The sequence below is a fragment of the Sinocyclocheilus anshuiensis genome, unplaced genomic scaffold, assembly GCF_001515605.1.
Source record: "Sinocyclocheilus anshuiensis isolate Anshui unplaced genomic scaffold, SAMN03320099.WGS_v1.1 scaffold2046, whole genome shotgun sequence".
Lineage (NCBI taxonomy): Eukaryota > Metazoa > Chordata > Actinopteri > Cypriniformes > Cyprinidae > Sinocyclocheilus > Sinocyclocheilus anshuiensis.
This window is the reverse complement of record NW_015542491.1, coordinates 213,898-228,915: the sequence shown is the minus strand read 5'-3', so window position 1 is coordinate 228,915 and position 15,018 is coordinate 213,898. Positions and strand designations below refer to the sequence as shown.

Below are 15,018 nucleotides of genomic sequence, written 5' to 3'. Positions count from 1 at the left end.
CACACACACACGTGATTTGCAGTGATTTGTTTGCTGTGGCCTGTATAGGAAGCTGCTGAAGTCAACCCTGGTGCTGATGCCGCTGTTTGGAGTTCATTACATGCTGTTTATGGCTCTTCCATACACTGATGTCACAGGTCTGCTGTGGCAGATTCAGATGCATTATGAGATGCTCTTCAACTCTTCACAGGTATATTCCAGTTAAAAAAAATCACATCCAGCCAGCAAGCATATGAAGGAAATTACATTGGGATTCAACTGCTAAAAATAGAATAGTCTTTGTTCACAGTGACAATAATCTACACTTACAGTGACAAGACAAACGGAATTATTAATTTTCGATGAGAATTTGTGATTTGAGATGACAGGATAACACTTTACACGAAGGTCCCATTAGTTAACATCAGTTAATGCATTAACTAACATTAACTAAAAATGAACAACACATTTGTTACGATACTTATTACGGTACACTTTTTTTTAAAAGATGAAATAAATATTAGAATACATTTTAGATTAAGATTAGTTTGAGATTAAATACAAATATTAATTGTTACTATAGTTCATTCTAACTCAGGTCCATTAAATAATATTAACAGATACAACATTCACCATACAAATAACTTGTCTCTGGAAATGTTCATGTTACTTTAATTTGGTTAGGACACATGAAATATCATGGTTGTTGCCCTGAAAAAGTGTGTGCTTTTCCTTTATGGTGAATTTCATTTCCACAGGGTTTCTTTGTGGCGTTTATTTACTGCTTTTGCAATGGGGAGGTGAGTGTTTGACACTTTAGATTAATATATGAGTGTGCTTACTGTATTTACCTAAAGTATGGCTCTAATTGGTGTGAACTTGAACAATTCAATAAGCTTTCATATCTATTGAAATGTGCATGTTTAAAGTGCAGAGTGTAATTTCTGAAGTAATGTAATTGTTAGAATAATGACTTTAGCTAATGTTGCTGTTTTGACTCAAGCAAACAGTACAATGTTTTGATAGCCCCAAAGTATTTACAGTTTTTGGTAGAATCAACCTACAAAAGATTTATATTTGTCTTATTTGTCTCTGCATATTCAAAGGCATGGCTCACTTAACAATTTAAAGGCATAGTTCACCCAGAAATCAAAGTTCCGTCATTAATTACTCACCCTCATGTCGTTCCATACCCGTAAGACCTTTGTTTATCTTCAGAACACATATTAAGATATTTTTGATGAAATCCGAGAGCTCTCTGACCCTCCATAGACAGCAAGGGAACTACCACGTTCAAGGCCCAGAAAGGCAGTAAGGACATAGGTAAAATATACATGTGACATCAGGGGTTCAACCTTAATTTTATGAAGCTACGAGAATACTTTTTGTGCGCAAAGAAAACAAAAATAACGAATTTATTCAACAGTTCCCTTGCTGTTTATATCTTAATATGTGTTCTGAAGATGAACGAAGGTCTTACGTGTTTGGAACAACATGAGGGTGAGTAATTAATGACAGAATTTTAATTTTTGGGTGAACTATCCCTTTAAATTTTTAAGTGAGCCATGCCATCTTTTACTCAAACTTTTCATTCTGAGTTTTTGTCCTTGTGACTATTGCTGAAAATTCTTTCACACAATTTGGACTGACATAAGGGTGAATACAGAAATTTCATTTCGGAGTGAACTACCCACCTTATTTTGAAATGTGAGTGTGCAAGACTTCTGATTCATTAGCCGCTACAATAGGTAAATGACAAGGAGAATAAAAAGTGCTGTAAACAGTAAACTATTTGTGCTACAAATCAGTGTTTATAATTACAATAATACAGTACACACATTCAAGTTACAAATAGCCATGTCCATTCTTAAAGGGGTCATATGATGTTGCTAAAAAGAACATTATTTTGTGTATTTGGTGTAATGAAATGTGTTTATGCGGTTTAAGGTTAAAAAAACATTATTTTCCACATACTGTACATTATTGTTTCTCCTCTATGCCCTGCCTTTTTGAAACGATTTTTACAAAGCTCATCGGTCTGAAAAGCGAGGTGTGCTCTGATTGGCCAGCTATCCAGTGCGTTGTGATTGGCCGAATACCTCAAGCGTGTGACCGAAATGTTACGGCCCTACCATACTGTGATGGTGAATATTTGGGTTGAAGTGTTCTGGAACAGTGTTGTAAATACAACTTTATCACTGATTTCTAGTCGTGTCCTCTTTTGGAAGACTGGTGGATCGTTTTTTTTTTTTTTCAATTTATGTACTTATGCACTATGCAGTTTGGTAGCATAAATAGCGTGAGTAGTGAGTTCATACTGAAAATCTCAAGAAAAAGTGCACTTCAAATACCCAGATGATATACTGATGTGCACTCAGTCTAGGTTTTTTTTCTCTAGTATTCCATCCACATTTGCATTTAGCCTAAATGTAGGCTACTGTAAGACTGGAAATGTATTTTCTTGCCCCTGAAATACATTTTATAATATATTTTGGTAAATGAAGGTTAAAACTAAATGTATTTTCAATTTCAAAAATATATTTAATTGAGCTTTTAGCATGTATTTAAAATATATATTTGTGCTGTATGGGTATTACGTACCGGAGGGGGAGGGGCTATGAGACTCCAATGCTGCATGACAGAATAACCTTCATACACTAGATAGTACATAGTATAAGTGGTATTCATTTGGGACACAACTCATTTCTTTAAGCTGGAATAGGAGATTGTATTTTAACACAGAAGAAACCATTTACATCACCTTTAAATTTGTGTGTGTGACAGTCACTTAGCCCCTTTTCTCTGTCTCTCTGTTTCTTTTTATATCTCTCCATGATGAACAGGTGCAGGCAGAGGTTAAGAAGGCATGGCTGAGGCGCAGTCTTGCATTAGACCTGAAGCAGAAGGCTCGTGTCAACAGCAGTGCAGGATGTGGGAGTGGCTATTACGGAGGCATGATGTCACACACCACCACACAGAGTGTGTGCCTCAGTGTCAGCGGCACTAAAGGCCTGCCTCTGGGGACCATGGGGGCCAAAGGACAATCACGTCTCCACCATTCAGGAAACTTACCTGAGTATGCGCCTCACGACACAGAGGCTGTGTTTTTTACAGTGCGGCAGCATGAACTGGCTCTGAGGCAGAATGATGGGAAAAAGTCTCCATGCAAGCAGACCAGCAGGAATGCAGAGGAAAGTGAGCACGATTTTGAGCCATATTTTGTAGCAGATGATGAACATTCTGGTTCCATGTCTTGGAAAGAACTGGAAACAATGCTTTGATGGTCTTCTGGCTGAACATTATTGGTGCTTACTATGTTTAGAAGCCCTTAGTATTAAATAGTTTATATTAATACAAGTCAAGCTCAGTCGACAGCACTTGTGGCATAATGATGACCACAGGTATGAATTTCAACTCAGTTCTCATTTCCTTCAAAAAATAAATAAAAATAAAAATAATTGAGGTTACATGTAAATGTTGAAATACTCACTGTTTCAATAGTATAGTCACATGATGTAAACAATGTTAACATGAATTTAGTGTGAAAAATCACTTACTAACCTGTTTTTGTGTAAAATTATATTCAGTTTCACAACTTTGTTGCCATGACAATGGAACACCATAAACTCATAGACCCTAAAATAAAATAAAAAAATGACTGTAAAAATGTTTTAAACAAAATTTCAGCTCAAATAATACATTTTAACAGAACAATTAATGTGAGTATAAAATAAAATAGCTAAATTAACTTTAACTGTATAAAATTGAAATCCTCCAAAAACTGGCCTCATTCACTTCCACTGTAAGTGACTCACCGTAACTTTGATTTTGCTTTCATTTATTTATTTATTATTTTTTTTTAAAGAAAATGAGAAATGAATCTAAATTAATTGATGGTACATTATGCCACAAAGACTGATTTTCGCTTGCCAGACTATTAAACAAACAAACAAGCAAATAAAAATCCCATGGATTTACATTCAAGAAAGACCTCATCTAGAGACCTCATGTGCAATTTTGACCTGGGCCAATAAGCAATCATCTAACAACGTCCTAGCAACCACCCTGAACACCATACTAACTGCATAGCAACATGCTGAAAACATTTAGAAACATTTTAGAAAACACTGTAGCAACCAACCCCAGCACACTAACATTGTGGCGGTGAGTTTCTAAAGCACAAGCACCACTCATTTTCTTGAGAAAATGTTGAGTTTTTAATATTGTAATTATGGATGCCTGAAGCTAAAATATCAAGCAAATATATTTGCCTGTCATGCATACTGTGCATACAATATAGAGAAAAAAAAATGATGTCACTGGATTTGACTGGACATCAGTGGACAGGATGTTCTCCTCCTGATACTTTCTTTAGTTGAAAGGTTTGTACATAACTTAAAAGTGTGGATTTAAAGGTGCACAATGGATCATTTAAGTACTTCTTTTTAGTTCCTGTGTCATTCCTTTGTGGGTCTGAACATGCAACCTTTAGTAACTAAGTCAGGTAATGTAGGCCACTGGAAAATTGCATGATAAACTTTCACATTTGAAATGATCTATAAAAATGAATGCTTAATATCAGTCACCTCTCTTTATCGTTTCAAATATTTTAGTTAATGTTCTGTAAGAATCTCAAAATAATGTCCTGCATTAAAAACCTGCAGTAAGACAGTCCATGTTGTGCCTACCAGATAGCAGGCAGCATAAACTGAAAAGAATCTCTTCAAATCTCTGCTCAAGCCATCATGATTATATGATGCTTACTTTAATCTGCATTTGGAATATTTGGAGCTCTAATTTCGGAGAGATTATCTTTTGCACAGCTAAATGCATTATTAACCAAACTCATAAGATCATGATGGTTATAATGATATTTTGTGATTTTATATTTAGAAATCCACCTGCTGACTGACAAAAAAAAAAAGGATCATGTGGTGTTTTGTGTAAAATCATTATTTTAGATGTGTGTTGAATAAAATCTGGACTGTCTGTGACAGGTTTAATACTTATTTTAATACTTTATTAAACGTTTATGTCACTGGAATATGTACTTCATTAATGGCAGTCATTATAATGTTAATGATGAACACAGTAAACAGTTTCACCAAGACACAAGGAAACCAGCACTTACATTAACTACTCTACCCATGCAAATCAGTGACAAAATAATGTCCACAGTGTAAGTGGAGATATTAGTTTTCCTAAAATGTTTTAAAGAAAGGTTTTTAAAAATGGATGTGAAAGAATGCATGTGTTTTGTGTTTGATTGGCAGACATTTTTACTTCTATCCCAATTCAAAACAAACATTTTGTCCTTCTATTATGGATCCGCTCTTTCCCTCATAGTCTTTCTTCTGCTCTAAAACTATATATTTCACATTCTTTCAGCACTCTGCCCTAGATGCCCTCTCACTGCAGTCAGGAATTTCACAGAAGAGCTTCAGGTCTAAACCTAGCCCAGGACATAGACAGTCTCGGCCTGCTTCACATACAAATGTGCAAGCACATCAAACTTGTCTACCATGCATTGTTTGTTATATTTTTGCCATTATGAATCTGCCATACACATCCAGTGAACAATCACTGACATCTTTTCATATTTACATTTCACAGTGCAAGAAAAGAAGAGTAGTGTGGGTTGCATGTTTTAGCAATTCGAATGATGCTGACAAGAGGACCTCTAGTGGATATATGGGTAACTGCATCTCAATCAAGTTTTTGGTATGGTAAACATGTGGGCTATGCATTAGTCTTAAAAGAAATAGCTCACTCAAAAATGAAAATTTGCTGGAAATTTAATCACTCTTAGGCCATGATATAGATGAGTTTGTTTCCTCATTTAAACATATTTTGACAAATTTATTATAACATCACTTGCTCACCAATGGATCTTCTGCAGTGAATGGGTGCCGTGAGAATGAGAGTCCGAACAGCTGATAAAAACATAATAAAAATCCACATTCACACAACTCCAGTCCAAGTTATGTATTGTGAATTGAAAAGCTGTGTGTTTGTAATAAAGAAATCTATTATGAAGGCGTTTCAACATTTTTAACCATTGCTTCTGGCCAAAATACCAGCTATAATACATGATAAAGCTTCTCTGTTAGTCCTCAAACTGTTTTGGACTGTTTTTGCTTGTAAACAGTGCTTGATTTCTCTCCCGATTCAGACTAGATGACTTTTTCACTGGACAAAGCAATATTATTGTAACAGATCGGCCAGGCTCCACCACCACCCAATCACAACGATCCCTCTCACCTGAATTCTGAGCACCTGCACCTGTCACCAATCTAGCACCTCATCAAACCAACCTGCAGTGGAACCCAGCCAGACTCCACTCATGTGCCTTCTTCTCGAGGAAGCTCAGCCCGGCGGAAAATAATTATGACATCGGCAACAGAGAACTACTTGCCATCAAGCTGGCCTTAGAGGAGTGGAGGCATTGGCTGAAGGGGGCAACCCATCCATTCACTGTACTGACCGACCATAAAAATCTTCAGTATCTTCGTGAGGCTAAACGTCTAAATCCCCGCCAAGCACGATGGGCATTATTCTTTACCAGGTTCAACTTTACCATTACTTATCGCCCTGGTCCCAAGAACGTCAAGGCAGATGCCTTGTCACGCATTCATAGTCATGTGGAAGGTCCAGAAGAACCGGAAAGTATCATCCCACCAAGGATGATCGTCAGTCCAATTGAATGGAGTGCCCCTTCAGTGGCATCAAACATGGCTCCCAACAATCCGCCGGGCTGCCCTCCTGGATGCCAGTATGTACCACGAACCCAACGCACCCCACTGATTCACTCTGCTCACTCCTCCCGAGGCACTGGCCATCCAGGGGCCAACAACACCCTCTCGCTGCTACGAGATCGCTTCTGGTGGCCCAATATGGCAAGGGACGTGAGAAGGTTCGTGCAAGGATGTCTCCGACCGGGGACCTCAGTTTATCTCCAAGGTATGGAATGCCTTCTTCAACCTCCTAGGTGTGACCGTAAGCCTCTCGTCCGGATACCATCCCCAATCGAATGGTCAGACGGAGAGGAAGATTCAGGAGGTGGGGTGATTCTTACGAACCTTCTGCCATGGTCACCAGGATTCCTGGAACCAGTTCCTGGGCTGGGCCGAGTACGCCCAGAATTCCCTGCGACAGCCTTCTACTGGTCTCACTCTCTTCCAGTGCGTGCTCGGGTTCCAACCTCCACTGTTCCCCTGGTCCGGGGAGCCTTCTGATGTTCCGGCGGTTGACTACTGGTTCCGGGAAAGCGAGAGGGTCTGGGACGCTGCTCACAACCAGCCTGCATAAAAGCACACACCTCAGACACCCTCACTGTCCGGTCTCGTATACACGTAGAGGACTCAATGCTTTGCTACTACTTCCATTTGAATACTTCCTGCATTACTGACCTCCTGTGTTCCTCCTAGTGTCTCCTCGTCTCCAAGTGTCTCCTGTTCCTCCTAGTTCACGGATCGCTGAGGTGTGTGCTCCTCCTGCCTGCATTCCAGCTCCTGTAAAGCCAAAGACTCGGATTACCCCACTCATCATATCCTTCGAACTATTCACTCACCATCACATCCTCTGGACCCTACCCCAGTACTCCCTGTGACCAAATAAACCTGTTTTATATATATTAACCTGTTGCGTCAGACCTGTTCCGCTACAATTATGGATAGAGGAGTCATGTTTTAGAGTTTGAAGTTAAACTCTTAAAGTATAAAGTATATATATATATATTATAGGTATATTCATGATGGAATTGTTTCTTACAAACACACAGCTTTTCGTTTCACAAGATGTTAATTGATGGACTGGAGTCATGTGGATTACTTGTGGATTGATGATTCTTTATCAGCTGTTTGGACTCTAATTTTGACGGCACCCATTCACTGCAAACAATTCAATTGGTGAGAAAGTGATGTAATGCTCAATTTCTCCAGATCTGTTCTGATGAAGAAAGAAACTCATCTACATCTTGGACGGCCCGAGGGTCAGTAAATTTTAAGCAAATTTAAATTTTTGGGGGGGTAAACTATTCCTGTAAATACGCATAAAAATAGTCAGACAACCTCTGTAGTCCAATTTGGCCATTTAGTGTCTCACGTAAAAGTTTAAAAAAACACAAGGGATATTACGCTTGTATTTTATATTGTAGAATAAAATGTGAAAATATATTGAGCTTGTGTGAACCACAGACCTTATTTTAGGCATTTAACTAAAAACAATAACTTAAAGGAACACTCCACTATTTTTGAAAATAGGCTCATTTTCCAAACCCCCTAGAGTTAAACAGTTGAGTTTTACCGTTTTCGAATCCATTCGGCTGATCTCCGGGTCTGGCGGTAGCACTTTTAGCTTAGCTTAGCATAGATCATTGAATCTGATTAGACCGTTAGCATCTCGCGCAAAAATGACCAAAGAGTTTCTATATTATTCTATATTTTATAGGCACAATGATATTACGCAGCACCTTAAAATAGGCTTATTGGAAGTTCCCTAGCTGGGACTATTTTCAGGCGCTGCGTAATATCATTGCGCCTGCTGCACCCATGGAACGGCAGCAAAGTTTTCATTTTCCGTCGGTCTTAGTACACAATGTAACTACAGAAGAGTCAAGTTTTAAATAGGAAAAATATAGAAACTCTTTGGTCATTTGAGCGAGATGCTAACGGTCTAATCAGATTCAATGATCTATGCTAAGCTAAACTAAAAGTGCTACCCCCAGACCCGGAGATCGGCTGAATGGATTCGAAAACGGTAAAACTCAACTGTTTAACTCTAGGGGAGTTGGAAAATGAGCCTATTTTCAAAAATAGTGTAGTGTTCCTTTAAGGACGATGTAAGTGCTAAAATGCTAACTCGTTCTGGGTTTTGGCCTACAAAAATACATCATCCACACAGCAAGAGCCGAGATTACAAGCATGGTAGTATCTCCCACCTTATATGACTCAGGGCGTTATAAATTTGATCCCTAAACATTAATAGGATCTTGCTCAACTTAAAAATTGGCGAACAATAAGTCTGTTAAATAACGATTACAAAATATTAGCCATGATTTTTGCTAAAAGAATTAAATGTGATTTAGATGATATTATTGATGACTATCAGTCAGGTTTCATAAAAGACAGACTTATTTTAAAAAAATATTAAGACTTGTTCTTGATATCTTGGATTACTCCGATTTAATCCCTGATGATAGTTTCTTGATTTTTATAAAGCTTTTGACTCTGTTGAGTTTCCTTTTATTTTTAAGTCCTTGAATGTTTTTGGTTTCGGTCCCAATTTTATCAATGCAATTCAAACTTTGTATAGTAATGCCCATGCTTCAATTAAATTACAACTTGGCACTACTCACAGAGTAGATTAATATAGGTAGAGGCATCCGTCAAGGTTGCCCAATATCGCCTTATCTTTTTCTACTTCCTATGCAATTATTAGCCATTCACATTCAAAATAGTCATTTGGAAGATATACCTGTGGCAAACCGATCAATATTAGCCTAATAAGCCAATTGGCTGATGACACAACTTTGTTTTTGAAAAATAAAGATCAAGTTTTCTTAACTTTAAATATAATTAATCTATTTTCATCTGCTTCTGGTTTAGTTCTTAATATTCATAAGTGTGAACTTTTACCTATAAAACATTCCACTGATATTACAATTTGTGACATTCCAGTCAAGTCTGAAGTTAAAAATGTAGGTATAATTATATGTAAAGATCAGGGGAAAAAGATCAAAGCTTAACTTCGAGCCTCTTATTCTTTCTGTTAAGCACAATTTAAATTCTTGGTTACAACGTGATCTGTCTATAACAGGTAGAGTGTTGCTTTCCAAAGCAGATGGGTTATCTGCACTGGACATTTCTTTGGAGATTTGTAATCACTGGACAAAATTATAGTAGACTTTGTTTGGAACTCTAAAAATCACTTAATTAAAAAAAGTGTTATGATAGCTGATCGGGCAACGGGTGGATTTGAGTTAGTGGACTTTTCCACTCTTAAAAACTCTTTCAAAGTTAAATGGATAAAATCATTTTTAAACAACCCCATGTCCTTTTGGAATATTATTCTAAAGTATATTTTCAGTTCTGTTGGAGGTTTACAATTTTTGTTGCGCTGCAATTATGTAATCTCTAAAATACCTTTAACTCTTTCTTATTTTCAGGCTTTAATATGCTGGTCCCTTATATCCAACTATGATTTTTCTCCACATAGCTATTTTATTTGGAACAACCAAAATATTAGATATAAAAATAAATCTCTCTTTTTTTTTTTTTTTTTTTTTAAATAACTGGTTTGATAAAAAAAATATACTTCTAGTGAGTCAAACTTTTAGATGATACAGGTGTCTTGCTTTCGTAGGAACATTTTATGCAAACATTTTCTTTTCCAGTCCCCCCTAGAGAATCTGTTTTTGATAGCACTAATCTTTTTATTGATCAATGTCCTGTCAGCAGCTTGTCAAACAAAAAAAACATTTCAACTCTTAAAGGGGTCATATGATGCGATTTCAAACACATACCAGCTTCATCACTGTGTCTGTCATGCGACTCCCCTTTCGGGCTTGAACTGATGATAAAACTAATGACATTATTTACTGTCTTTACATTTATTTTGAAAGATGAAGCTCGCGATTATGGTAAAGGGCGTTACATTTCTGACACGTGCTTGTGGTGTTCGGCCAATCACAATGCACTGGGTCAGTTGGCCAATCAGAGCAGACTGCGCTTGTCAGAAGGAGGGACTTTGTAGAAAACTAAGCGTTTGAGAGAGGCGGGGCATAGAGGACCTACAATAATGTACAGTATTTGAAAAATAATGTGTTTTTTTTACATTAAAGCATGTCAACATATTCTGTTACACCAAATACACAAAATAATGATCTTTAAAAAAGCATCATATGACCCCTTTAACAAAACTAGGATTTCTTTGCCTGCTTGTGTAAGCTTTTGGAATAACAAATTTAATGATATATTATGGGAAGATTTCTGGCTTCTTCTGTGATATTTTTTTCTGTATAATAAGTACGTTTAAAGGAAATAAGTTTCTATTAAAATTAGCCACAATTGCTACCTAGTTAATTATAAAGTTGCTAAATTTAATAATAGTATTTCCCCCCATATGCTCCTTTTGTCATCAGTTTGTAGAGACAATTAATCATTTATTTTGGGACTGTGTGTATGGTAACATATTTTGGGTTGACTTTTCAAACGTTGTCAAAAGATATCTATCTTCAAACTTCTGTATAAACCAACATTTTTTTATTTTTTTGGTGACTCTTTGGGTCTAGACCCTTCGCATTCTAAGTTAGTACTAAATGTATTACTTTTTCTTGCTAAATTTTATATTCACAAGTGCAAATTTTCCAAGAAAACTGCTACTTTTTTATTTTGAAGAAAGATCTTGATATATAATATTTCATTTCTTTGAAGAACTCTAAAAATTGCATGCAAGACTCTGTTATGGTGTAAATAATTAAAGATGATTTTTTTTTTAATGTCTGTGTATTGTAACCCTCATTATTGTTTACTTTTGTTCATTAATGTTTGTTATGTCTTTGTATTTGTTATTGTTGCATAATAAAATAAAATAAATAAATAAAAAACAAGCATGGTAGTAGCTAAAACCTCTTGAAGCCCTCTAGCGTCTGCTTTGGTTCACTGCGTCCCCGCGGCATTGGAAAGGTCTGCGCGTCCTTCATGCGCATCCCAGCCTTGTAGGACCCACCTGCAATAACCTTTCCAGTTAATTAGTCTTATGAATTCGATCTCATTGTTGTTTCATATGAAGCGCTTCTTCTGCGAGTTACAATTAGTGTGAATCATCCTAAAATGGTTTTGCTGATCCGGGAATGATGAGGTCAGTATAGAGGAGGGGTGCAGACGGTCTCTCAAGGAGAAAGCCTCTGTTCGTCTGCACTTTAATAGTGGAGAATGGCGTTTTCAAATCGACTGTCTTCACCTGTCAAGCCTCGTCTCTGAAAGCGGTTGTGTGTGTATTTGTGGCGTAAGGGAGGGGTCCAGTGGGATGGAGCAGAGTTTCATGCAGTCCGCGATGGCTATGGGTGCACAGTCCAAGAAAGGCTTCTCCAGGAGTATCGCCGTGGAAAGAAAAAACCTCATCACAGTTTGTAGGTGAGTGAGAAGCTTTCAGGAGCCACGTATGTATGTATTCTGCAATATTGATGGCCTTCAGCGGAGTCATAAACAGGGATGCGTCCGAAAATATGTATTTTTCTGCTTCATATGTTAATTTAATTCATTTAGAAAATGTGGAGAGGCTTGTTGAAATCAAATGTGACGTTTTCACCGTCCTCTTAAAGAAATCTGCGGATTTGGAGGTCTTTGACCGACACACATCGTAAACACTGAATACGAAGGTCTGGATTGCTAAAGATCTTCGGCTAACTTTTGTTTACTTCGCAATGTGAGTCTATACGCTAGTTATTACGGGTGTTTTATCAAATGTGTGTACACAAATTATTGTTGAAACCGGACATTGCACGCAATGTGATTAATCTCTGTTCCCCGGATGATGTGGTTGCTATGACGACAACCGTCCTCCCGCAAGGGCAGCAGGGCTGACGGGGGCCGCTGGGAATCTGCTGTGCTGTACAGAGAATAGGGATCACACTCACAATGATCCAAAAATAAAATTAATACTTAATTCTAAAAAAATATTGATGGTTTTGGATTCCCTAATATTTAATCATTTAAAAATAATTAAGTTATTATTTATTGTACACATACATGTTTTTACATTGTACTTATATTTAAAAAAAAATACTAATTGGTTAGGAGTTAGGACAAAGTGGGAGCAAGTTTTTGCTCTCCAGCTTTTGTCTGTCATGTTGTACTCTGCCTATTGTACTGCTGTGTACTGAAAGAGTCATTGTTGTGACCAGAACAATTGATGGTGAAGTCACTGCTGGTTTTGGCATTGGCAGGAATGACATTGCTTCATGTATGACTATGCCATATTATGCGTTAAATTATATTTTGTGTAGTTGTGGGTGGGGACACTGTAAATGATACAGTGTATCTTCTTTTTAAAATGATGGCAACAGAATGCAAGAAATGTTATTAAAGGATTAGTTCACTTCCAGAATAAAAAAAAATCCTGATAATTTACTCACCCTCATGTCATCCAAGATGTTCATGTCTTTCTTTCTTCAGTTGCAAATAAATTAAGGTTTTTGAGGAAGACATTCCAAGATTTTTCTCCATATTATGGACTTCAGTGGTGGCCAACGGGGTTGAAGGTCTAAATTGCTGATTCAATGCAGCTTCAAAGGGCTCTACACGATCCCAGCCGAGGAATAAGGGTCTTATCTAGCTAAACGATCGGTCATTTTCTAAAAAAAACTACTACAAATGCTCGTCTTGCACTAGCTCGACTTCATGCATTACGTTGTAACGTTGGAAAGGTCATGCATGACGTAGGTGGAAGTACCGACCTAGTGATTACAAAGCAAACGTGCAAAGAAAGTCAAATGGCCTTTACAAAAAAGGCAAAACATCGATGTCGGACGATTTTGAAGTTGGAGGAAAAAATGAGATGTTTTTCGCCCTACCCTATCTTTTTTAACCGAAGCACACAGATGAAGAGCTAACCATGCGTGACCTTTCCAACGTGATTACATAATGCCTGAAGTCGAGCTTGTGCAAGATGTGCATTTGTGATTAAAAAGTATATACATTTTTATTATTTTATTTTTTAGAAAATGACCGATCGTTTAGCTAGATAAGACCCTTATTCCTCGGCTGGGATCGTGTAGAGCCCTTTGAAGCTGCATTGAATCTGCAATTTGGACCTTCAACCCGTTGGCCACCATTGAAGTCCATTATATGGAGAAAAATCCTGGAATGTTTTCCTCAAAAACCTTAATGTCTTTGCAACTGAAGACAGAAAGACATGAACATCTTGGAAGACATGAGGGTGAGTAAATGATCAGGAAACAGTTATTCTGGAAGTGAACTAATCCTTTAATTAAATACAATTATGTTTAGAAGTCACCTTGTAATTGTAACAATTGCATGTTTAGGTTAAGTAACTCTTGAATGGCCTATGAAATTTATTCCCTCTTTTTACTTCATTTTTTCCAATATTAGGTGCTTCATAACTCAGGATAAAAGCAGGTGGAACTACCTTTCAAAAATGTGATACATCACATAACCCAGATTTGATTCTAAAAAGCCCCATTTAAAAAGCCCCATTTAAGAAAGCAGGTGACATTCGGTATTATGTTAACAACATGACAAAATATGCATGTTGTACATACAGTAAAAGTCATACATAATACATTATGTACTTTAATGTATGTCACTCAGTTGGAAGCAGTTGTATTCATTACCTTTCTATAGATGAAGTAAGTACAATAAGTAGTTAAGTAGAAAATGGTTTAGTCATTTATCAGTAATGTGATATAAATATCACTAAATGAAATATTCATTTAGTGCATTGATCCACACAGTTCAACGGAACACATGCATCAGACCATCACTGGCTATTACCTCACCATTGCTTCTTGCTACAGGCTGTTAACTTAGTGTAGACTTAGTGTATTACTAATTTCAAAGATTTTGTGTCTTATCTTTGTATCTGAATTATTATTTTTTTTGGTTAAATAAACAATGAATTAGTATGGACAAATATAAATACATTTTCTTTTGATATAGATTGTGGTAATGCTTTACCTATAGATTACCTTGTGAACCCGATCTTTTTATAATTATCCCTTGTGAAAAGGAAGTGCACTTGATTGTATTGACTGTGCACTTGTAGTGTACTTGCAGATCATAATAATAAATGTGCACTTAAATGTACTTTAAAGAGAATATGTTTTCAAGATCATGTTTTTAGCACACTTACTGAAAGTACACTTTGAAATAGTTCACTTTGTAATAATGTCAAATTAAAAGTTTTAATTTAAAAGTAAATTTAAATGATGTTTTAATAATCGTTTATGCTTTAAAGGGGTCATATGATGCAATTTAAATTTTTCCTTTCTCTTTGGAGTGTTACAAGCTCTTGGTGCAT

General features: G+C 36.8%; 2 protein-coding genes across 2 annotated transcripts in view; both read left to right on the top strand.

Moving 5' to 3' along the window:
- Positions 1-3,260, top strand: part of pth3r (parathyroid hormone 3 receptor) — a 22,683-nt gene extending 19,423 nt beyond the window's left edge. Inside the window, exons 11-13 of the mRNA XM_016493656.1 lie at positions 49-190; positions 738-779; positions 2,823-3,260. Coding sequence (XP_016349142.1) covers positions 49-190; positions 738-779; positions 2,823-3,260 — 622 coding nt within the window. The remainder of the gene's footprint in view (positions 1-48; positions 191-737; positions 780-2,822) is intronic.
- An 8,563-nt stretch (positions 3,261-11,823) lies between these two features.
- The window catches only part of rundc3ab (RUN domain containing 3Ab), a 19,018-nt gene continuing 15,823 nt past the window's right edge, over positions 11,824-15,018 (top strand). Inside the window, exon 1 of the mRNA XM_016493670.1 lies at positions 11,824-12,113. Coding sequence (XP_016349156.1) covers positions 12,007-12,113 — 107 coding nt within the window. The 5' untranslated portion in view covers positions 11,824-12,006. The remainder of the gene's footprint in view (positions 12,114-15,018) is intronic.